The sequence below is a fragment of the Martes martes genome, assembly GCF_963455335.1.
Source record: "Martes martes genome assembly, chromosome: 8".
Classification (NCBI taxonomy): Eukaryota; Metazoa; Chordata; class Mammalia; order Carnivora; family Mustelidae; genus Martes; species Martes martes.
In genome coordinates, this window is record NC_137895.1 from 89,048,565 (window position 1) to 89,074,565 (window position 26,001).

General features: G+C 39.9%; 1 protein-coding gene across 4 annotated transcripts in view; it reads right to left on the reverse strand.

The window, feature by feature from the left end:
• Nucleotides 1-452: 452 nt before the first annotated feature.
• CBX5 (chromobox 5) overlaps nucleotides 453-26,001 on the reverse strand; it is a 31,081-nt gene continuing 5,532 nt past the window's right edge. Inside the window, exons 2-6 of one of the 4 annotated variants that reach the window (XM_080811900.1) lie at nucleotides 25,155-25,310; nucleotides 11,231-11,409; nucleotides 7,640-7,826; nucleotides 3,808-3,908; nucleotides 1,680-2,139 (exon numbers count right to left, since the gene is read on the reverse strand). In XM_080811900.1, coding sequence (XP_080668026.1) covers nucleotides 1,989-2,139; nucleotides 3,808-3,908; nucleotides 7,640-7,826; nucleotides 11,231-11,367 — 576 coding nt within the window. In that variant the 5' untranslated portion in view covers nucleotides 11,368-11,409; nucleotides 25,155-25,310 and the 3' untranslated portion in view covers nucleotides 1,680-1,988. Of the gene's footprint in view, nucleotides 2,140-3,807; nucleotides 3,909-7,639; nucleotides 7,827-11,230; nucleotides 11,410-13,217; nucleotides 13,307-25,154; nucleotides 25,311-26,001 lie in introns of those variants that run through there. The other 3 variants (XM_080811901.1, XM_080811898.1, XM_080811899.1) reach the window with 3 other exon arrangements.

Sequence of the window (26,001 nt, forward strand, 5' to 3'; positions counted from 1 at the left end):
AGGCCTTGAATTCTTTCAGAGTAAAGAAAGATGGAGATTAAAAATTCCTACCCACTTGAGGTATGGGTTAGGAGTTCTCACCCAATCACATTACCATTCAGAAGGATTTTCCTGGGTGACTTAAACCAAAAGCTTCATTGTTCCAGTCTGTCATGTCACTGCAGCAACAGCTGTCTTCTCAACTGTGCAGTGTAATTTTTGACATAATTTATACAAGCACACAGAATTCAATCAGCAGCTGAGCAGGAAAGCAATGGTAACAAATGCTATGAATGGGTATATGATTTGCATATTATTCAGCTCATCTGTGGACTAGAGCAATCTATCCACTCCCCTGATTACTCTGAATAATCTAGAAATGGCTGACTGCTCCTGGCCAGAAAGCTATATGTTTTAAAAATCAAAAGCAACAACAAAAACAACCTCAATGGCTGGTGAAATCTAGAGTTAAGGCTAGTTCAAGCATTTATTCTTAATTCCTCAGCTTTGGACTGGGACACGGATGCTCATAACCCTGCTATTTCCTTACTTTTAGTCTTGATTCTCTAGCCAACACCCAACCCCCAACTAAAAGAAAATGGCTAAAGAGAAGTAGGGCATTTCTTGGGGGGAAAAGGATGGAAGGATAAGATTAGGTAATAATCTCTCAATACAATGGCAAAGCAGAAGGAAGCAAAAGGGAAATACTCTGAACAGGGACAGGTGGTTGTGTCAACATGCTAATGCCAGGGCCTGTCACTCTGAGGCGATAGTCTTCCACAGAAACGTACTTTTAAAAATAAAATACAACAAAGAGTTTGAGGGTGGAAAAAGGGAAGAGCAGTAATACTTTGGGGATTCTTGGTGGCAAATCCAAGAGTCAACAAAGCAAGAAATTTACGACTACAAACGCTATGAATATTTAAAATTGATACTGTGGCCGATGGCTCCCCTCCAAGAATTCCCCACTGAAAATAATGGCATGAAGGGGAAACTTGGGTCCACTGAGAAGTGAGGGTCAGGTCTGAAGCCTCTTTGGTACCAGGAATGCTTTGGGAGGCCACAAAAGCTGGCAGGGCTGGAGGGTGCCTAGCACCTTGGCACAAGCAAGCACCAGGCAGTCACTCACACCTACATAAATATATAATCCAAATGTGAGGGATGGAGGAAAAAATACATATATACCAAAGGTGATCATAAAGACAACTGTATCCTACCCCATCATCCTCGTGTATGAATAGCTAAAAATCTCCACAGTTCATAATTTGTCATTTTATGACAGACTACACCACCTTGCAGAAGCAGAATCAGGGATTGCTATGAAACAAGGCCAAAAGTCCTGGGGCTAAGAGTGTCTTGAAAAATCTGAGTGTAACATTTCAAGTCCTCCAAGGAATGGAGCTATTCTGGGAGGATGAGTGGGGACGAACAGCAGAGGGTGGCCCAGATGACCACACCAGGAACCCTGTATTCTACTGGGTAGAGCTGAATGAGGTTGGGAAAGCCCCAACAGGTAGGCAGTTGCTATTGGCTTTTTAAAAAAGATGGGAACATCTTTTCCATCCCAACATCTCAAAACAAAAGCTAGCTGGTCATCAACATGTTCTAAGAACCAAAGCAAGAAACCAAAACTCATCATCATTATAACAAAATCCCCCTATCTAAATAGCAACCAACCCTGAAAAGATCAAGACTCTAAGGTGATTAAAAAGTTAAAACTCATCTTGAGGTCACAGGGAAGCAGAAGGAAGAGATGAGGGCAAAGGAAAATATTGTGGGAATTACACACAGTATGTAAATGCCTGGTCTTCACAGAGAGACACTTATCATGAATCAGACCATCAGTTATGTTACAAGAGAACCAATACCAACATTTCTCCTGTGGAGCACAGTGATAAGCACATTTTTTATGGATGTGTTTAGGATAGAAGGGGGTGGGCAGAAGGGAGAGGAGGCAGGGAGGTGAATGTATTATATACAAAGAGAAATGACAGAGACCACCCCCTCCTTTAGCTCTTTGCTGTTTCTTTCTCTTTGTTTTCCGCATCCTCCGGATACGCGTGCCACGTCAGTCTCTCTTCATAAAATGCTATCACAATCTGTGGACATTTGACATTCGCTTCTTTTGCAAGAACCAGGTCTGCTTCATCTGTGTCTTTCCTGGAGAGAGGGAATATGAGACTTAGAAGGAGAGGAAGTGAGAGTGAGAGAGAATCTACCTAAACCAAGGTTTATATTGTTATATGAGTTTAACCGACTTGATTTCCTCTCCGTCTTGATTTCAAGGTGAGAAGGACCCTAAAAGCTCAATATTTTCTAGGAGAAATTCAAGTGAATAAATTATCAGTGAGTATCATTTAACTACCACATCAGACAGAACCAGAAGTCTTCAGCTAGAACTTAGATGGAAAACACAGTAGGCTTAATCAAAAGGCTGAAAATGAAGTTATATAAATTTACTCCTATAATTTTGATTTGTAGGTACTGAGTGAACACAATCAAACCTACACTTAGTCCTATTGATTAGGCACAGAATGTTCAATCCAGTTTCCGGATCATCTGAGTGAAAGGGTCTTAACCTTCCTCATCTTGTGGCCTTTTAAACACTCATTATCCTTTTGGTGAGAACTATGGACTGGAATAATAAGAAAACAGAAACTCAAGCCTACAACAGTATTCACATATGGGAAAATAAGAGAGAATGTAAAATCTAGTCACTAAAGTGAAATGTAGGAATTAGCTGCAAATTTCAATTATCTAAGTTACAAAGGCTCTACTACCATATGTAACAAAAAAAAATCTAGCAAGTCCCTTAACCAGTATTCCAAATCAAGAAAAAAAAAGTATCTTAAATTAAAATTCCACTGAGATTTGAGCAAAGACAACTACCTCCCTTTTGAGAAAACTGAAGCGTTTAATTCATAGAGGTAAGTATTACGAGTGAGGAGGAGGAGGGGAAAACACACAGCTCAGAGCAGACACTCAAATTTGGACTGTGGTGGGAAAAAAAGCTAGTTAGTATGTGAATGTAAATCATAAGTAACACATATGGCTGAGTGGGAAAAAGAGTCAGTATAGCTCCTTACTTCTGACAGAGTATAATGATTCTTCAAATCGAGGCTTCTGGGTAATTCACCCGCAAAATTTCTATCAGATAAAATATTAAACCTTTTGATTCTACAACTTTAAGGTAAATTAGCTTCCTCAGTGGCAGTGCAGCATGAAGCCTCTATTTAGAGACCAAATTTAAATCACAAGCCCAGAACACTTAGAAACAGAGAGGCAGTGAGGGCCACACCATAAATCTCACCCTGTCTTTAAGAAACCCAACTGAGGGGAAGTAACTATGCTTTCCTCTAAGAGACGCCCCCTCCACCAGATGAAATAACTTACACTTTGGCTAGTATTAGTCTTAATGCTTTTTGTTGAGATTATTCTTCTCTTTAGACATTATTCAGTTGTTCTGATCCTCAGTGATGGCAGAAAGCCTCACTCAACTCCTATCTTATGGCCACAGGCTCATGGTCTGACGGTAAATGATTCAGAACTGTGTAAATAAATGGTTAGGTCATGTCTATATGTTTCCTACCTCAAAACTATCTTAGGTACTGGGGCTAAAATAATTTGGCTTAACACCAAAGCCTGAGAATGTCTTAAATCCACTTCCAACCATAATTTCTATTAATACTAACAGGTGATATTAGCCAAAGATCCCTGATAATCAAAATCCTTAGTTGGAGAATACTCCATCTTCCCTCCCTATCTTCCATACAAATTTAAGCCACCAGCAAAGAAGACAACTGTACATTGAGGCCCAATCTCTCTCACCATTTCATTAGGAACATTAAATCGCCACAGGAATCTGTCGCCCCAATGATCTTTTCTGGTTCCAGTCCTCTCTCAAAGCCCCGAGCGATATCATTGCTCTGCTATAAATAGAAGATAAAGAAAGGTTACAGCTTAGAGTAAAAAAAGAAAACAAAACAAAAAAACCTGTTTCTCAGTTCAACAAAGCACAATCTAAGTTCATTTTTGTCACCAATTCAAAGAATTCTTAGAACTTAAGAAATACAGTAGTGGACCAGCCAGTGACAGTGATGCCAAGAAATATTTTTGTAAGAAGATGCAGTTGTTCTTCCATACTCCTTCAAGGATTAGAAGCAGCCCTTAAAACTTGTTCATAGCCCTTAAGATATTCTGGAGGCATCATCTAAGAACTCTAACTCTCTTATCTCTAACTCTCTAATCTCCTTGATATTATGAATTGATACCCCTAAATTGTTGCTTCTGAGATAATAAACAAGTCCATGCTTACCTGAACTAAACTCTTTTTTTCATTTTACAAACTTCAAATATACCACATCTCAATCTTAATTTTCTTAGACATTTAATTTACCTTAACACTGACCAATATTTTTAATACTTCTTTTCACACAGTCATCTATACTGATGAAAGAACAGAGGTAAGAATCATTCAAGGCAGTACCATAAAACAGCAAATTTCTTTCAGAGCTCACATACCACAATACCCACACACTTGGGAGAAGAGGCCCTGGTCTGTGCCTATCTCCTCCTGATGTGGATGAGTTGTTAGCACTATAGAACAGAACTGGACAGTGACTTAAAACAAACCGGCAATTTCCTTGAAGATTATTCAAAATGCAATCATGCCACTGAGACAAGGAGCAGAGTCCGATTCAAGTGTGCTGGCACTGCTAAGCGCAAAACACTGACATTTTAAACAAACCAGGTAATTTTAAAAACCTTATTATGGAACATAATGCAAACTTATCTAGTGGCAACATAAAAAAGATTTAGTAAGACTGCCCAAATGAACTAAATCTCCGATGTCTGATTTTCATAATAAAATCTCTTTGATCTGACATTCATCCTGCTTTTTTCTGAGAAATACAAAGTATTCAGGATCCAGGTGGTCCCCAAAGATACCAGAACCCACACTGGGAAGGAAATTCCATCCACGGATCAGGGGAGATACTGACTCAAAAACACAGCCTCTTTTGGGGGCGCTTAAGGGGAGGAGGTTCCCAGATGTGCACACAGCTGCTCACAGCTGGAATGCTGGCGCACAAACTGAGTCGTAAATCATAGCTGGCGGCTGAAAACAGTTTGCCACATAGAGAGGGAAGAGAAGAAAAATGTTCAAGCTGCTGAAAAGGAGCCGAGGCGAGGAAAATGCTAAAATCATCACACAGGCAGTAATCTTAAATCAGGCATAATGCCGACTAACAAATTTCTTCTGCAGTGGTCTAAAGAAAGAAACGCAATCCCCTCCTGTACCTTTAAAACATACAATCACCTATCTTCCTGGCTACCTACCTGACGGCCGCCAGCACTGCTGAGAATGCTGCCAGGGGCCCCAGGTGAACATTACAAAGGACGTGTGGGGGTTGTTTTCAAGGTCAGCAGCATCAGAACCTAGCCTAGGAATGAAACTCTCTATGTTGGCTAGCAGGTCTAAAGCCAGACTGCTCCTTTTTGAAAGGATAGAAACCTTAGGTTGAGGAAATACACACTGTATGTCACAAATGGCTAGTCACAAGTCTGCTGTGCTGTTTTTTGGTCTCTTTACTTAGTTAGAAAATGAATCAAATGACAAAAGCCAGAATACAAAGGACTAATAAAAAAGAAAATAGAAAGAACCAAGTCTTAGCTCCTTAGAGAAGGCACTCTCAAATTCCTTATCAGTACACTATGTCATAATGATATACACACCTCACCAGAATAGAGTGGTTTTAAAAATAAGGTTGTAAAAAATAAAATTAATCAGGGAAACAAAGAGACAGACACAAACCTAGAGTCCACTTCCACCTGCAGCCTCCAATCTTTAACTCTTACTTCAATTCTTTCTGGAACACTGATCTCCCATCTTCTCTATCACTTGTTTCAGTCTTTTAAAATTCTGTGCCTAGGTCCAACTCACAGAAATCTGAATTTAACTAGTCTGGGGTGAATCTTGGTTACTGGGTCTTTTTAAAAATCCCCCCACCCTACCCTGATGACTCTAATGTGCAGCCAGGGCTGAGAACAAATGTTCTAGAAAGATGGGTATCAAGCAGAATGAAGATAAATAGAGATGCTTATGGCAGTGATGCTAGAAGATTCAGAAGTGGACTTATGCTTTTATTTTATTAAACGTTAAGGGTATGATACATGCTTCACCACAAAAGGCTTCATAACCTTGAAATAAATGAAAGGAATGGAAGCTGGGAGGGGGAGTGTGTGTGTCTGTGTGTGTACAAAGATGAAAAAGATACAGATGAAAAAAGAAAGGCAAGAACAGTGCTTATACGAGTTACTTGAGAATTAATGATCAGAAGAACTAAAGCAACTACATCAAAAATTTCATAAGCATACTTTTCAAACTGAACAATAAAAAGATTCAAAAGGAAGAAGAAAATTAATTTATTTGGAAAATGCAGAAATAATAGAATCAAAAGAGAATACGCATGCCACTGAGCTGTACGCTTTAAAATGGTTAATTGTGGGGCGCCTCGGTGGCCCAGTCAGTTGAGCATCCGACTCTTGGTTTTGGTTCAGGTTGTGATCTCAGGGTCTTGAGATCAAGCCCCATGTTGGGCTCTGTGTTCGGGTGGAGTCTGCTTGTGACTCTATCCCATCCCCCTCTGCCCTTCCCCAATAACTTGCACACGCGCTCTCTAATAAATCTTTTTTTTTTTTTAAAGATTTTATTTATTTATTTGACAGAGATCACAAGTAGGCAGAGAGGCAGAACAGAGAGAGAGGGAGAAACAGGCTTCCGGCTAAGCAGAAAGCCCGATGCAGGGCTTGATCCCAGGACCTGGGATCATGACCTGAGCTGAAGGCAAAGGCTTTAACCCACTGAGCCACCCAGGCGCCCCTCTAATAAATCTTTAAAAAAGTAAAGAGTAAAAAATAAAATGGTTAATTGTGTGTTATGTGAATTTCACATCAATTTTAAAAAAGGGAATATAAAAGTTTGAAAGTAAGTGCTATCTTTGAAACAAAAGGAAGACAGACTTAGTAAACTTTTTTTTAAATATTTTTAAAGATTTTTATTTATTTATTTGACAGACAGAGATAACATGTAGGCAGAGAGGCAGGCAGAGAGAGAAGAAGGGAAGCAGGCTCCCTGCTGAGCAGAGCCCGATGTGGGTCGATCCCAGGACCCTGGGATCACGACCTGAGCTGAAAGCAGAGGCTTTAACCCACTGAGCCACCCAGGGGCCTCAGTAAACTTTTTAAAAAAAAGATTTTATTTATGTATTTGAGGCTTAACCCACTGAGCCACCCAGGTGCTCCAAGAAGTACTCAACTTTTTAAAGCCGTTTTCTACCCTTAAAAACTTCACCAAGTCCCTCCCTTGCTAAGATAACTTAGCTGCCTATTTATGGAGAAGATAGGGAGTAGCTGCTGTTTTACAGGGTCTTAATTTTGCCACTTTAATACAATTCAGTGAAATATACAGTACATTTCTCATTCAGCCAGGAGGGGGCACTATCGTTAATCAACACACCTCCCTGGAAGCTCTTTTGTTCAACAATTTACCTTGCAGGCCATCATTAGAACAAAAACCACCAAAATACCACTTGGGGAGTAATGGGAGTCCAGCAAGAGGCAAAAACAATTGTTTGTGGGAAAAGGGGGGAAAGAAGCTTACCTCTCTCTTTTTTTTGGATTTGATATCATCAGCATTGTTCGAGAAATTGGATTTCCTCTTGTTACTTTCTGACTTCTCCCTGGGTTTGTTGTTTTCACCCTCCTTCATCTTCTTATACTTTTTCATAAACTCAGAAATTAGCTCAGGGCAATCCAAATTTTTCTCAGGTTCCCAAGTATTGTGCTCCCTGGGCACAAAGAATGGAAAAAAAAGAAAAAAAAAAAAAGGAAAAAAATAAGGAGGGGAAAAAATCCAGTGCTTTCTTTTAAAGAAGACAAGTAGGCAAAACGAAAAACAAAAAACAAAAAACCTACACTTAAAAGAGATAACAAATTTGATCCTAGGAATCTTGATAAGAGAAATGAACAAATATATCCACAAAGAAACTTGCAATTTCTTGTAGCAGCATTTCAATAGCCAAAGACAGAAAACAATTCAAATGTCTATCAACTTGTGAATGGATGAATAAATGTAGCACATTTATAAAAAATACTATTCGGCAACAAAAGGTACACAATACTAATTAATACATGCCACAACATGAAAGAACCTCAAAAATAATATGCTAAGAAACCAGATACAAAAGACTATATATTGTCTGATTCCATTTATATGAAATGTAGGAAAGACACATTTAGAGACAAAATGTGGGATTGAGATTAACTATAAATGAGCTCAAGGGAATCTGGGGAAATTATGGGAATATCCTAAACTGGAGTATGGTAATGGTTGACAACTCTATGGATTTAACTAAAATTCATTGAACTGTATACTTTCAATGAATGAATTTCATAGTATCTAAATTATACCTAAATTATACCTCAAAAAAAATTTTTTAAAACCCAAAATATGAATTCTGCTTTATAAAATAAAGCTCTTAGCTCATAGCTCTTCTTTCAGCAAAAGGCAAAAAACCCCCAAAACCCCACCTCATACAGTAACCTTCCCCCAAATCCACAAACCACAAAGTTTCTTCTAGGATACCAAAAGAAATTAAGACACCAAAAGCAAGAGGCATGCCAACACTGAACACAAGCAAGCAGACATGGAGGGAGAGGAGCAAATCTCTATGGACAGCAAGGAAAGACAGCCCTATAATGGGATTCTCTCTTTTCCTACCATACTGGTATTGCTGCTTCTACAACAACCAATTTTCACCCAAAAGACAGCATGGTATAATTTAAAAAGAGCCTAGGTATTAGGGCCAAAGAAATCTGATACTAGATCCTTGTGCCAGCACTTACCAGTTATGCCATCTTCAGCAAATAGCCTCGCTAACTTCCTCATCTGTAAATTGAAAATACCTCTAAAGGCTGTTATGAGAATGAAAGAAAACACATGAGGTATCTGACCACTGCCCAACGAGCAGTAGGTACTTAGTTCCTACTAAAACTAAAATTTTTGCTAATGCTAACAGGGCAAAATTTGTTTTAGTCTTTTAATGAAATCTTGGGCACTTCTGAGAAAGTAAGGACAAGTGCTTTAATCCATCCACCTCAAACTTCCTTTCCCTCTTTAATCTATTAAGTTACCAATAACTCAAATACAGACACAGTCTCAAGAACCTTCGAAATGACCAACAACTTCCAATGGTGATTCAATGAGCCCAATAAACACCCTTAAAATCTTTCAATGTTATTTTAATTCCTATTTCTAGGTCTCTCAAACTCATAATTTCTCAACTCTAAAGGATGTGGCGATACCACTCCTCGTCAGAAATATGGAGGGCATACTCTGATTGCTGTGCTACCCACATTTCATGCTCTCTGTGCTAGAGATCCTAAGCATCCTGTAGTGCATGCACTGTCCCACCTAAAACGCCAAAAGTGCTCCAAATGAAAAACGCTGACTTCTGTAATACAATAGCCTTAGGTATGTTCCAAAGGCTCCTGATTCAGACCTTTGTCCAAAGGTACCGTCAAAATTTGAACCATTTAGTACATAAAAGTCCTACACGTTAAAGCTGTGATGTTTAATGTGCTAACTAACTACTAGCCACATGTGGCTAACTGAACACTTGAAATGTGACTAGTCTGAACTGAGATGTGCTATATAAAATGTAAAATACACGAGATTTTTAAGACTCAGCATGAAAAAAGTAATGTAAAATATCTTAATTTTTATACTACTAATGTTGAAAAGCATTTTGATATACTGTTAGATAATTTATTAAAATTTCTTTTAGGGCACCTGGGTGGCTCAGTGGGCTAAGCCTCTGCCTTTGGCTCAGGTCATAGTCTCAGGGTCCTGGGATCGAGCCCCACATCGGGCTCTCTGCTCAGCAGGGAGCCTGCTTCCCCCTTTCTCCCTGCCTGCCTCTCTGCCTATTTGTGATCTCTCTGTCAAATAAATAAATAAAATCTTAAAAAAAAAATTTTTTTTCTTTAATGTGGCCACCAAAAATGTAGAATTCCCCATGTGCCTTGCATTATATTTCTATTCCAAGCCACTCCAAGAAGCCTGCACCAGTTCCTACCAGTGCATTGGGTTCTGGAAAATCCATTCTTTGTTATCAGGCATCCTGAGGAAGAGAATTAATCAAAAACGGAGGCAAAATGTCTAACAATTACACATATTTTACCTTTCAAGCTACCTCCTCTGTGCTTCAATATGTCTAGTTGTGTTTATTCCAAGGAAAAAGAATAATCACCTTTAGCACTTCAGCTTAAAGCCAGTTATTTCCTAACAGACATTCTAGTCAATACTTCAATATCGTTCTTAAAGCTCAAAAAAAAAAGGGGGGGTTTTAAGGTCTTCAAAAAAAACAAAAACAAAAAGCCAGACAGATTTTATTAAAGTATTAATTGCAGAAACTAGGTGGTGTGTATCTGAATGTTCAATTTCTTTTGCCTAAGCTGTAGATTTGAAATTAAAAAAATAAATATTGGGAGGGAAAAAAACGTGGCCTCAGACTTAAGTTTCTCATTAAGAGGAGTCCTTCACTCTAGGTCACTTGTGAGATCCAAGGATCATTCTGGAAAGCTATGGGTTATGGAATGGATACTTCTGCTTCAATGTATATATTTTAGCTTAGTTATATCCAAAAGAATACTAACAGTAACAGTCTATACTTTTTTTAAAAGAAGACTTTATTTTTAAGTAATCTCTACACCCAACATGGGGCTCAAATTCACAATCCCGAGATCAAGAGTCACATGCTGTACCAACTGGGCCAGCCAGGTGCCCTAATAATAGTTTATATTTACACTGAGCTTACCTGTCAGTCTCTACATATACCCAACATCTCTAAGATAAGTACTATCTCCTCTTCCTATTTCATTGAGGAGGGAAAAGATTAAGGAACTAAACCAAAGTCACCCAGCTTATAAGTGGTGGAACAAGAATCTGGACCTAAGCAATCTGGCTCCTTGTCTAAGCACCTAACCAATTCATTATACTGTCTCTCAAAAGCATTATCATTAGAACACCAGCTTGAAGGGAGAGACTCTATTTAGTTTACTGCTGTGTCTTCTGACTCTTAGGAGGAGTGCAGGTGAGGAGAGAAAAAGACGAAGATGGCAGTGGCTCATGGGGAAAGAAACCAAAGGTGTCCACCTCTGCAGAGTGCTAAGGCCTAAATATGACACTTACTCAGAAAAGCCTTTCCACTTCAGTAGATATTCCACTTGCCCCTTAACTACACGCCTGTCTAGCACCTTCTCGACGACATACTCCTCCTCATCCTCTGAAGAAGAACTGTCAGCTGTCCGCTTGGTTTTCTTTCCCATGTTGCACGCTGTTCCACCTGAAGCACTAAGGCCACTGGGTTCCTGCAAAGAGGAAGGACAAAATGATCGAAATCCATGCAAGGAATTAAAACTTTGTCTTTTCTTGATGGACTGCACAGGGGATAACACAAAGTTGCCATGTACCCTTCTCTTGGGTCTTGAAGCATTCTATAGACGGTTCCTAAGAATATAAGGAGAAAATGGTCAATCCCCACTTTCCCCAAAACAACTTTTTCTTCAGCTCACAAGACCAAAATCATTATTATACACACAATTAACTCCTCTAATTTCAGATTCCAAAAGACAAGTGGTGTGGTATGTTACTCCTGGGTACTTCTATAACTGTTTACAAGCCAGGATCTCAAAGAAATGCAGAAAACTACCAGTTAAAAAAACAGTGACAGAATTAAAACCTTACCTTTAAGGTGAATAAGGTTCTTCATAAAAATTAAAAAAGAAAAGCCCCAAAATGTAACCTTCCCCTGCTTTGAGGATCTTGACTAGTCTCTTGGCAGCACAAAAGGGCCTGCTCAGGCATCTTTCTCCACTGTCTTCAGTGATTTGGTATATCTTTCCCTCCAACAAACTGAGCTTGTCCCTAGAGCGTCCATCAGTTCACAAAAGCAAGGCTGGCATCTCAGATACATGAAGCCTTTTTTTTTTTTTTTTCACTTAGGGATGGTAGAGAGGCAAGAACAACAACAAATATTTTTAGTCCAAAAACTAAAAAAATTCAGTAATTCTCATGGCTCAACTAATCCAAATGGTTAAGGAGGTACCTCTCTTAACTGGAGTTGACTTTGGGCCAAAGGAAGAAGAGGAGGAAAAAGAAGTCTGGCCCCAAACTCACATCAACATGAAGCCTCAAAACACAGAGGAACCATTCATAGGCCCAAGGAAAGCTGAAGCAAAGCAACACAAATGGAAATTGAGTTAAGCTCCGAAATATGCACAACCAGGGGGTACTCAACACAGATCTAGTTTTTAAAATCCCCACATTGTTGTTTCCATAATCACTTTTAAGAATTCTTTAACCAAGTTAAATGGTGCCTACAGTCTGGATTATAGAGTAGCAGAACTGTTTTCTTAGCTGAACTCCATTTTTATTCTTCCGTAATCTTAAAAAGATTTTTTTTCAGCACTCTCTAAAAATATTTCCATCCTGACTAGAAGACGACTCCCAGGAACAGGGAAGGCCACTACTAATCTCAGAATTGTGTTCAAGTCAAGTAACATAAAAAGTTGCATTCATCAATTTACTTCAAGTTAGCAAAATTTAAGGAATTATTCCAAGAACATCTAGTTGGAAACCGTATCTCCAGAACCTATTAGCAATAAATAGGTCCGCCTACCCAAAAAACTGTCTGTACCCAATACTCCCCTATAGAAAAAACTTAAGTTTTTATTAAAGTACTTTATTCAGAAGAGGGGGTGGAGGGGGAGAATGTAGACAGGAGTTTCAAAATAATTTTCCCATGAATTTAGAAGAGTCCTAAGCTTCAAGAAAGAAAAAAAAATCTTATTTATTTAAAATACAAACAGCCTCGGATCTCACCAGACAGGAAATGTCATATTCCAGGGAGAGTACCCCACCCCCACCCCCACTCACCTTGGAATTTCCGGGAGCTGAGCAGTTTAGGTCAGAGCGCTAGGGTTAAAACCAGCCCCGGGTTAGATGCATGCAGTTAAGCATTGTGGCTATGGCCTCCCCTGCCTCACGAGGAAAAACAAGGATTTACATATGTGTTCTTCAGTTTGAGGGAGGAAAGAGGAAAATCTCCCTTTATACCTTCATGCAGAAGAGGAGACCCAAAGGTAGAAGATGAATGGGGGTTCCCTCCTTTACCTACCGGATCGCCCCAGTTCTTTCTTTCCCTCTGGGCTAACAGGAGGGGCCTCCCCTCCCAGGTCTGGGGCTTGGCGGGCTGGCAGCTCCCCCGCCCCCACCCAGCTGCCTGGGAGCCACTGCGCAGCTGTCCCAGCCCGTTGCCATGGCAACTGGCAGCAGTACTAGACTAAGGGGGGGGGGCGGAGAGGCAAACGGAAAAGTTAAAAGGCTTAACTTTCCTTTTCAGTGAAGACTGGGTGAAGTTGGAAGGTACTCTCCTGGCCTCAAAGCGAAGGCATTCAGAGCTCAAGGGAATTGGTTCTTGGGTTTTAAACCCAAAACCTGTGCTTATTCCTCTAAGAGCACTGGGAATTAATCAATAGCATTTTAAGATCATCTAACAGGATTATAGCTCAACTGGAAGGGGGAGGGGAAAAGCTAGGTCCCTCTACAACAGGATCAGTACAAACCCCTCACCCCTAACCCAGCCCACCAGAAGCACTTTAAATAAGGCCTTTTCTACCATCTGTCACTGAACAGTTAATTAAAATTGCTTGGGGGGATGCGGGATAACAGGAAGGGGGGAAGGGAAGTATTTCAAGATACTCTACAACTTTCCTTCTTTGGGGGATTATTAGATACAAAAACAGAATCCAGACACTTGAAGCACTACCAAAGAACCTATCCACTGAAATTACAAGTAGAAAAAAAATGTAATCCTTAAGTAGTTTTTAAAGAGGACAGCAGTCCAGCCACAACCATTATTGTTTTATTAAAACCACTTTTGGGGGGGGGGGAGGGCGCCTGAGTGGCTCAGTGGGTTAAGCCTTGGCCTTCCGCAGCTCGGGTCATGGTCCCAGGGTCCTGGGATGGAGCCCCTCCTGGGGCTCTCTGCTCAGCGGGGGGCCTGCTTCCCCCTCTCTCTGCCTGCCTTTCTTGGCTACCTGTGATCTCTGTCAAATAAATAAAATCTACACAAAAAACAAAAAACACTTTTCGGGGTGCCTGGGTGGCTCACTCAGTCAGTTAAGCATCTGCCTTCAGCGCAGGTCATGATTTCAGAGTCCTGGGATCAAGCTCTGCACAGGGCTCCCTTGCTCTGCGGGAAGTCTGCTTCTCTCTCTCCCTTTACTCCCCGCCCCTTCTTCCTGCTACTACTCTCTGCTCTCTCAAATAAATAAAATGTTAAAAAAAACAAAAACAAAAACATTTTTCATTAATTGTTATTGTAATATTATGAAACAAATTTTTAAATAATTACTACCCACCCAAAGCATTACTATATAATAATTTAAAACTCCATATATCAATAATCCCTAATACTTGAAAAAAGGATTGCGATAAAGAAGAGAGCTAGTTAGAGACTTGCAGTCCCATAAAGTTTCTTTTCTCCTGGCCCTAAAGACCATTTTGGAGAGCTCCAAAGCCTTCCCTCTGCTTTAGGATTCTGGTCTTTAGACAGCTTTAGGCAGCTGTCATAGGAGAGTAAGAAAAAGGGACAATCAAAAGCAAAGACCCCAACTGAGGAAAAGGTGGAGAACAGTGATTATTTTAGTTATCAAACAGAAGAAATTATAGGGTATGAGAGTAGACAGTTTTTAACTACAGAAGATTTCCTCAAATTTGAATATACCTGTCAGAAAAATCTCTGGGTAAAAAGGCCTTTTTGGACTCTTCCTAACTTTTTAATACTTTTGTAGTTAAGGGATATAGAAACAATGCCAAAGGAATTAGATCAGGGTTCTCACTGTGTGATCAACTTGCCATGTATGATCTTGAGTAAATAATTTGAGACCTAACCTCAGAATCACTAAAATGGGCCAAATCCCCACTGCCTATCTCCTAGGGAAACAGTGAGTTTAAATAGAGACCAAAGAGCTGGTAAGTCCCCCAAAGAGAAGCTTTTGTAAAAATATAGGGCCAAATTCAACAGCAGCAGGAAATATGTGACCTTCCAAATTCCTAAGCCGGTAAACCTTATCACATGCAGTAACTCCTGCAGCTCAAAATGTTAGTAGACAGCAAGAAAGAAGGGGGAGTATCTTTGTTAACTAGGTACGGGTACGGGTAAACTAATAAAGCTTCGGAGAATAAGGTACATTCTCTCTTAAGGGTAAAATACTTATTCTTACTCCCTAACACTCAGAAAAGCACTGGAAATGGCAATATGAAAAGACTAACAGTAATTCTGTGAAGAGATAAAGGAAAAAATGACAGCAACATTATTATTTTAGTGAAATCTTTCAGGGAAAAAAAAAGTGAAATCAACAAGGAAAAGGACAAAAATATTCTGGTGTCTACCCCCTTCCTAAAACATCCGGAAATAATGTCAGATCAATTTCCTCCTTTCCCCTCTTCAAGAACTGCCTAAAGGGCACTCGGCTAAGGTCCCTTTCTCTTTGGGAAATGGGTTTTGTAACACAGCTGACAAATCAAATTGGGCCTGATGCCAGAAGTCAGAGTCCGACCATAATATTCTGTAAAGAATGGCACGCAACTGTCTTGTAAATCTCTGGGACAGTCACAGATCAGAAGCTGGCAAGGATGACGACATAGTTCTGATGGAATGTGTCTTATCTTAACCTTGAAGTTACAGATCTGCTCAGGAGCAGCAGTAAGAAATGAGAAATGCACTCAGACATCGGAGGGGACATAATTTTTTTTTAGACAGTGCGACCCAGTGTATTAGGGTCAAATGAAACACAAAGCCAGACGGACAATTTAAGGGCTAGAGCCTGTACCAGATAAAGCATCAAGACTGGTGGTTCACACTGAGCTTGAGAGAAGGGAGCGTTCGAGTACGAGAAATGAGGCATGGCAGGCAGGATGATGGAGTGATTAAGGTAGAATCCCGATACCATGACAAAGGAAGAGAGGATGAGCCTCCGAGTGCAACCCTATCCTTGTGGAAACCTCCATAGGAGCAGTGAGCAACTTCTCAAGTTTCTAGAGTCTCTCAGACCTAACAGCTCTCAGCCCTTTAGTAATGACACAGAGTGACTCTCTGGTAAAGGCATCAACAACTACACATAGATTCCAGCAATTTAACTGCCCATCAGGACATGAGAAAAGAGCAGGCCCCACCAACCGTTCATATCAACTACACAAGGCAAATTCACCTTATAGGCCTCTGAGTGCTGGGCAAAAAAATCCCCTAAACCAGGGATCTGGTAAGAAGTCAGCCTTGGAAAAACATCAAAGAGCACTGTGGTCAGGCACAGGCAGAACCCACATTCCAAGTCGATGACAGACTTCTTTAACAGATAAATCTTACAGGAAAAAAAAAAAAAAAAAAAGGAAGAGGTGAGGAAGTGAAGCAGAAAGAGGAGGACCAAAAAACTCCCCTCGTTATAAAGGTTTTTAGAAAAAATATGTAAGAAACTGTAAGTCCCCAGAAGTTAGAGAAGCCATTAGAGAAAACTGGGGCAATCCAGAACAGAGAGAATGGTTAGCTATTTCCATTTGTCAATCCTGGATTCACAGAATCGCCCACATAGGGTTTCTGGGTTCTGTTTGTCCAGTTCAGGCTCTGCTCTAGTCCCTTCAGTCACTACTTGGCAATGCCAGCTGTCTTGATGGCTTTTCTTAGATCTTGGTGTAGCACATTTTATTTTCATCACTACTTACGAGCAAAAGTATATATACAACATAATTCTAAATCTTTCTGAGCTCGCTTTGTTATTTTTAAAAAAGTAATGAAGAACCAAATGGTAAACTGCCTCACTGAACCACCCACTGAACTATCTGGAGGTGGTAGTCAGACTAAATGTCAAAACACATCATCAGTGAGCTCTCTCTTCATTTTAGAGTTTCTTTTTTCTTCCCCCACTCCAAAGATTTTATATGTACATAATCTCTACACCCAACATGGGGCTCAAACTTACAACCCCAAGATCAAGAATCTCACGCTCTACCGAATGAGCCAACAAGACACCCCTATTATAGAGTTCCAATATAAAATCTGAAAGCCCTGTAAGAAGGTAAAATTCTCCAGAAAGAAAGACTCCAGAAAGAGGGGAAAGGAGTGAGGGCATATGCAAAGCTTCGTATCACATGTATTAATTAAATATGCTGCTGATGGGTGACTTCAGTTGGCCCAGGCTTGAGAAATTCCCATTTCTCCCCAAAGGGCTTTGGGAAAGTTAGTGGCTTAAGTGAAGATTAGATTGCCAGCTGCAGCACTGTCTTCAAGGCATCCTCTATACAGCCTTATTGTAATAAATAAAACAGATGAAAAGAAACCAAATTTACAGAACCGTTTTAATCTGGTCTGTATTCTTTGTTCTTTATGGATCTAGAAGCACCAATGATTTTAAGTTTGTAACACATTCAGCATAAAACTAAAATACCCTCCATAAAGATGTTTTCTTCCACTAGATTTATGATTTCCAAAGTATTAGCCATGTGGCATTTTAACAAAAACACGGCATAGAGATACACATTACAGCTGTCCTGGCTGTCTCAGGTTTTGTTAAATGGGCTGATAACTATCACTCCACCTCCACCAAAAGCCCATGAGCACCCAATTCAAGAGGAGTTAAAAGCTTTTTAAATGTCTATTTAAGAGACTGGATTAGGAAAGAGTTGAGGAGGAAGATTAACTGTGGTCGTTAACACCCCTATCATTAACAAGCCACATATAGACAACACAAACTTTATTAATAGAAAGGAGTGTGGAGAGAGGAACTGCTCTCCTTTGGCTAGCTCAACTCCAGTTTGTGAATCTTTAAAAATCAGGCCAAGGCACTGCCTCATCCAGTCACAGAATTATTCCGGGGCAAAGTATCCTGTTTGTTGATTATCTAAGCCTCCTGCTCCAGTGAGCAAGGGAGTAAAGGGCCTTTTGTTCTTTTAGATTAAAACATATACATTATAAATAGAGATAAAGGCTGCCTTATAAATTTTACTCGGCTGTACTCTCCCCCAAGCTCTGATCACCATTAAAAAAATATAAATGAATGTGTACTATAGCAATTCTCAGAACTGCTTAAAGTTATCAGTCTAGTTCGCTGGCATATTTGTAAGTGACACACAAATTCTTGATATCTCATTACAAGATCACAATCCCACAAAATAATTTTACATGGTATTTTTTTTCCTTTATTAAAATCTACTGAATTTCTTCTCTCAAGTGTCAGTCCTCTTTAAATTTAGTTAGGCCACACCTAAACCCATCACTGGGCAAGGTTAGATATGCAATTGTTCCAAGATTTATGAGAAAGTAGAATTTGGCACCACTATGGGCAAATGTCTTCCAGATGGTGCTTTCCAACAACTCTGTCCTTGTAATGTACTGAACTCCTCTTAAGGCACCAGAGTCCCAGGTGGGTGTTACTCTGACACCCACTCCTCTCTTAATTAAATGGAATAAAGCATGAACTAGTAGATCCAGTCACCTTTCATGAAGAACCTGGCAGTTTCACCATAAATAAATCCTAAGAAAAATGGGTTATAGCAATGTTGGAGTAGTTACTATGAATCTTGGGTTTTTACATACCACTTTGGCAGAGCATATTCACAAAATATGGAAGGGTTAAAGGAGAACTGAAGTATCCACCCCCAACTAAAATAACAGTCATATTTTTCAAATAGCCATAAAATTAAGACACGGTGCTTATCTGGCATCATCCAGCTTGCACAGATTTTGGACATCAGCAGCTTAAGGGTTACCAAGACCCCTCCAGGTTATTCTAACAAATCCTCTATTTTAAGAAAAAGCCTCTGCTATTACCAGACAATTTATGCTCTCTCATAGCCTTAGTTTAGAGAAGACATTCAAGAGACATAAAAATTAATTTGCATAACCATAAACTAAAATCTCTAAAATATCTCTAATTTAACTGTTGAGATGCTATTATAATTTAAGTCAATATGCTAAAATCTGATTAATACATGCTGACAAAAAGGAGTTTTTATATAATTGGAGTTAGAAACGTATCTCAGACTGTAAAACTTCATGGAGTAAAAGCATTCCTTCAACATATGGCATAATTTTGTGCTTTGCCATTACCTTGGTATATTAGCAACATGAATTATATTGAAGTCATAGCCTACAATTTAGATAAATAAAATCAAGGCAGTATTGAACTTTTTCCCATCCATGAAACGGCATCCTTGGCAGCTCCTTGGCCATCTATTATGATCCTGACCAATTTCTCTCCGTGGCAATTTAAAAGCTGTAAAAAAATACATAATGGGTGATGACAGGAGAAACAAACCCACACCAGAAATTATTGAACCTTGTAGGTCTTTGCAAGTGTCTCTATTGACATTTAAGTGTGAGTTACTATGCCACAATATCATAAAAGTGTGTTTTACACTTCAGATATATTGATAGTTAAATGCAAAGAAAGGCCACCACCAGATTAACGGCTAAAAGGGATAGCCCATCTCAGACCACCCAGCTCTTCCACTGAGCATTCTGATGTGTTCCTTAAACCAAATAAGATGTTTCTATCTTTTTATCCAGTTCCAACTGCAATCCTAATTTAAATCCTATGCCGAAGGGATGATTAATATTGCAATTCTGATCCTCGTTCTGCCATATTTATTGAGGGCTTGGTAAGTGTCAAGCATTGCATGGGCACTGAGTCTAACCCAGTCTTCAACTTAAGGGCTGAGGATTTTAAGTTTCTCCTTGAAGTCAGCACTGGTTAGTCCTGTCCCCAAAGGCTGTTACAAAAGAGCTACTGAAGGGGGAGCTTGTTAACAGTAGCAACATGAGGACTAGGAATAAGGAGATGTGGTCCTCTCCCAATTTGATAACTGAAAGGTCAAACTAAACAGTTCAGTTCATCTTAACGGTGTTATTTGCCCTACTTATCTCATAGGTCTGCTGTGAAGGGAAGAAAAAAAAAACTGGACACTTTTAAAAATATAAAGGAGGTGTCTGGCTGGCTCAGTTGGTGGAGCATGTGACTCATGATCTCAGGGTTGAGTATGAGCCCCACCTTGGGTGTAGAGATTAAGAATAAAATCTTAATGGGGTGCCTGGGTGGCTCAGATGGTTGGGCATTTGCCTTCAGCTCAGGTCATGATCCCAGAGTCCTGGTATCGAGCCCCACATTGGGCTCCTGCTCAGCGGAAAGCCTGCTTCGCTCTCTCCCTCTGCTTGTATTCCCTCTCTCGCTGTCTCGCTCTGTCAAATGAATAAATAAAATCTTTAAAAAATAAAATAAAATAAAATCTTTGACGGGGCGCCTCTGTAGCTCAGTCTTTAAGCGGCTGCCTTCGGCTCAGGTCATTATTCCAGTGTCTTGGGGTTGACACGTCGGGCTCCCTGCTCAGTGGGGAGCCTGCTTCTCCCTCTCCCATTCCCCCAGCTTGTCTCCCCTCTCTCACGGTCTCTCTCCCTCTCTGTGTCATATAAATAAATAAAATCTTAAAAAAAAAAAAAAAAGAATAAAATCTTGGGGCGCCTTGGTGGCTCAGTTGGTTGAGCGTCCGACTCTTGATTTTGACTCAGGTCATGATCTCAGGGTCTAGGGACAGAGCCCCGAATCAGGCTCCACGCTCAGAAGGGAGTGTGCTTGAGATTCTTTCTCTCCCTCTCCCTCTGTGCTCCCCTGCCGCACAGGCTCACTCTCTCTCTAGAATAAATAAATCTTCGAAAAAAAATCTTAAATATTTATATAAAGGTACACACACACAGAAATAGAAGTTTGCCTGATAACAGATGATGTTAAAAATAATGAATGCTGGGGAACCTGGGTGGCTCAGTGGGTTAAAGCCTCTGCCTTGGGCTCAGGCCATGATTCCAGGGTCCTGGGATTGAGCCCCACATTGGGCTCTCTGCTCAGCAGGGAGCCTGCTTCCTCCTCTCTCTCTGCTTGCCTCTCTGCCTACTTGTAATCTCTTGTCTGTCAAATAAATAAATAAACTCTTCAAAAAAAATAATGAATGCTTTGGTAATTGTTCCTCCCTTACCTATTTTCTGGAAGAGTTTGTAGAATTGGTATTACCTCTTCCTTAAAGGAAGGGGGGTGGTGGGGAAGGTCTGGTGAAACCTGCCAGTGAAGCCATTCAGACCTGGAACTTTCACTGGGGGGAACACTTTCAACTACAAATTTTACTTCTTTAATAAATATGGAGCTAGTGAGGTTCTGTATTTCTTCTGAAGTGAACATTGGCAGTTTACCTTTCAAGGACGTGATTCAATTCATCTAAGACATCGAATGCACTGGCATGATTGTTCATAATAGTCCCTTATTACTTTTTCACTGTCTCTAAGATCGGTAGTGATATCCCTTCTCTTATTCCTGATATTAGCCATTTGTGTCTTTTTCCCCCCCAGTCAGACTTGCTTGGTTTATTAATTTTATTGACCTTTTCGAAAACCAACTTCCAGGGGCACCTGGGTGGCTCAGTCATTAAGCGTCTGCCTTCAGCTCAGGCCATGATCCCAAGTTCCTGGGGCTGAGCCCCATATCCGGCTCCCTGTTGAACAGGGAGCCTGCTTCTCCATCTCCCACTGTCCCTGCTTGTGTTCCCTCACTGTGTTTCTCTCTGCCAAATAAATAAATAAAATCTATAAAAAATTTAAAAATAAATTTTTTAAAAACCCCAACTTTCATTTTCATTGATTTTGTCTATTTTTGTTTTATACTTCACCAACTACCTTCTGTTTTTATCTTTAGTATTTTCTTCCTTCTGCTTAATTTGAATTTAACTTACTCTTTTTTTCCTAGGTTCTTAAGATAGAAATGTAGGTCACCGACTAGATCTTTCTGCTTTCTTATCTGAAGCATTTAATACTATAAAATTCCCTTTAAGCATTGTCTTAGTTATTTCCCACAAATTTTAAGGTGATGTCATCGTTTTTATTCAGTTCAAAATCTTTCCTAATTTTGTGATGTCTTTGATCCATGGGTTACTTAGAAGTGTGTTAATATAATTATTATGTATATATTTCAATTCCACTGTTTTTTCTTTATTTTCAAGTTTTATTATTAGTTATGTAAAATTTCGGGTTCTTGTATCTTCGTGATGAATTGATCCCTTTATCATCTAATCAGGCTTTAGCTATCTGCCCTACCTACCTCATGTCTGTTACGGAAAAAAAAAAAACAAGAAAAAAGCTCTTTGGAAAGTATACAGCAAACAGAAGGTAAGATATCTGATAACAGAGGAAGTTAAAATAACTTTAATAAATTTTCTGAACTATCTGTAAGTTATATCTATGCTTGTCTCCAAGTACTCATATAAATGGGGTTTGCCAATGTTTTATCAGATCCCTAGATATAATTTATTGTTGTGAAATACTGAACAAATTAGCAGTATATTACCCTCCACAACTCCCTGTGAGGTAAGTGAGTCTTACTGATTTAGGGATGAGAAAGAAGGTACATGGAGTTCAAGGATCTCTCGCAGAAACCAAACCTAAGATAGATTTCCCAGCCTGTTGGTTGACCTCTCTTTAGCAGGGCACTTTATTCCAACATAATTATGCCTGCTGACTCAGATATGTACTTGCTTTATTCTAAGAAATGAAGATTAGAATCAGAGAAAAACTTGAATTCAATTTGGTTCCTCCTCCTCTCCATGTAAGAAATAATAAGAGCGTACTAAAAATTTGACCTTTGAATAGTGCCTTCAACACCACCATCTCAATCCCACATTTTCTAAGTGTTGTTTCTAGCAATGGAGTACGATGGAACAGGCACTCGGTTAAGTCTGAAGAGTATGACTGCATGTGAAAAATTTTAGAACCAGCTTCACAATCTAGTTTCATGGAGAAAAATCTGTCAGTGTTTTTCACAAACTACTCTTCCTGGAAAGGAAATCCAGACTATACAGTCCACAGCCTCAGTAGGATGTGTGTGAAAAATGGCCCAACCTGTCCATTATACCTTTTTTTTAGAAAACCACACACAATTAACAAATTTGTTACCTTATGTTAATACCCCAAGGATTTGACAACCAGCCAACAAGTCAATCATCTATCCCTCAAATCCTAGGCAAAGGCCTCCACTGGCCCAAAATACTAGAATGAGTTCTTTGCTCACATTTAAAATCACTGGCTTCAAAAAACAAACTCCAAAACAATTCAGGAGTCATTTCATCAAAGTCTTTGGTCTAGAAAGCTGTTGGCAATCACCTATCCAATTCTTTCCATGTAAGATGAAGAAACTAGGGACCAAAGAGGGCAAATGGCTCAACCAAGGTTATATCAGTAGTTAATGACAGAAGAGGGAAAAGAATCTAGGTTTCCTAAGCTTTTTTTCCCACTTGCCTTTCATTTTTCAAATAACTTTTTCTTGGGGCACCTAGGTGACTCAGTTGGTTAAGTGTCCAACTCTTGATTTCAGCTCAGGTCATGATCTCAGGGTAGTGAGATAGAGCCCAGGGTCAGGTTCCACGATGGGTATGTAACTGCTTAAGATTCTCTCTCCTCCTTCCCCCTCTTCTCTCTCAAAAATAAATAAGTAAGTTTTTCTTGGGGTGCGTGTGTGGCTCAATCATGTCTTTGGCTCAGGTCTTGATCCTGGGGTCATGGGATCACGCCCCACATCCAGCTCCAGCCTGCTTCTCCCTCTCCCTCTGCCACTAACCCCTGCTTGTGTATGCGCTAGTGAAGTAAGTAAAATAAAATCTTTAAAAATAATTTTTTCTTGGGGCGCCTGGGTGGCTCAGTGGGTTAAAGCCTCTGCCTTCAGCTCAGATCATGATCCCAGGGTCCTGGAATGGAGCCCCACATCGGGCTCTCTGCTCAGCAGGGAGCCTGCTTCCCCCCCCCACCTGTTTCTCTGCCTACTTGTGATCTCTGTCAAATAAATAAAATCTTTTAAAAATCGGGGCGCCTGGGTGGCTCAGTGGGTTAAAGCCTCTGCCTTCGGCTCAGGTCATGATCCCAGGGTCCTGGGATCGAGCCCCGCGTCAGGTTCTCTGCTCAGCAGGGAGCCTGCTCCCTCCTCTCTCTCTGTCTGCCTCTCTGCCTACTTGTGATCTCTGTCTGTCAAATAAATAAATTAAAAAAAACCTTTAAAAAAAATCTTTTAAAAATAATTTTTTCTTGAAACCAAAAAGACAAATCACTTAAAGAACTTTTTTCTTATTTTAGAAGATTTTACTTATTGACGAGACAGAAAGTGAGCACATGTGCACAAGTGGACATGAGCTAGAGGGAGAGAATCTGAAACAGATTCCCACTCGGGACTCCATCTCAAGACCCAAGATCCTGGAAACCAAGAGTCGGCAGTCTAACTGACTGACTAAGCCAGCCAGGTGCCCTGTAACTTTTTATTTTGTGAACTAGGTAAAATTTATGGATAAGGGTTAGAGAACTAGGGTGTAGTGGTCTGAATAGTGCCTCCCCAAAAGATAACCAAGTCCTAATCTCTTGAAATAATGAACATTACTTTATATGGCAAAAGATGTGAAAGGAAAAATTTATCCTAGAGGAATTATAAAGAAATAAGTACCTAAACATCAAAAAACAAATTTGCATATGCACAATTAATGTATATTTATTAAAACATTAAAGATGTTTTGCAATATCAAATTAAAAAAAAAAAACTTATCCTAGAGTATCTAGTTGGCTCTTAAACACAATCACATCCATTCTTGTGACAGGCAGAGATACAGAGAAGACAAAGAAGTAAAGAGAAAGCAGGGAGAGGTGAGACTGACAGCCACCAGAAGCTGGAAGAGGCAAGGAAGGGACTCTACTCTAGGGCCTCCAGAGGGGGCTCAACACCTTTATTATAGACTTCTGACCTCCAAAATTTTAAATATAAATACCTGTTGTTTGAAACTACTAAGTTTGCGGTAATTTGGGCTAGCAGCCACAGGAGACTATTACACAGAGGACATAAAATTTTTTAAAAATCATAAACTGGATATATATAAACCCAATTACTGATCCAAAAAGAATTGTACTTCAAGTAACCCAAAGAATGCCTAAAACCTTAAATCCCTCATTTCAAAGGGTAAACTGAGGCAATCAGAGAATGTAACTTACCCCACAAAATACTGGCAGATCCAGGAAGACAAACTCCGCAAGGTCTAATATTTACATAGCTGCTAACAAGAACAGTGTAGGTTTTTCCCCAAACATGTTAGCTGATAGAGCTCCTGGACAGACTAAACATAGGCACCAGTTGTCACTGTGGGTGTTCTGCCAACACAAGTGTAAAGTTGTCATCAGAAATGAATATGTGGCTTCGAGTAGCTTACAGAAATTCAACAAAGCTGTATCTTGGACTCTGCACAAGCCAACTCTTCTCAGGATGACCTGGACTCTTTCCCATTAGTACAATGATCAGCTAAAAGGCATCCTTTATAAGGAGGAAAGGAAAATCAAAGTTTATGTCAGAGAAAAAAGATAATTGCTCAGAATTCAAGTTCACGAATAATAATGTGTAAATAGCAGCCACACTGAGTCAGTTACAAGTGGTATCTCACATTGTAATTTACTACTTCTATTTTTTTTTTAAGATTTTTATTTATTTATTTGACAGAGGGAGAGAGAGGGAGAAGAAGGGAGAGAGAGAGGGAGACAGCAAGTACAAGCAGGGGTAATGGCAGGCAAAGGAGAAGCAGGCTCCCGACTCAGTAAGGAGCCCAATGTGGGGCTCGATCCCAGGAGACTGGGATCATGACCTGCGCCAAAGGCAGCCGCTTAACTGACTGAGCCACCCAGGAGCCCCTGTAATCTACTACTTTTAAAATCAATATCCACAGCACACAGCTTTAATCCAATTTCACGTAAGGTAAATGAAAATAAAAATAGACGAAGCAAGGGGTGCCTGGGTGGCTCAGTGGGTTAAAGCCTCTGCCTTCGGCTCAGGTCATGATCCCAGGGTCCT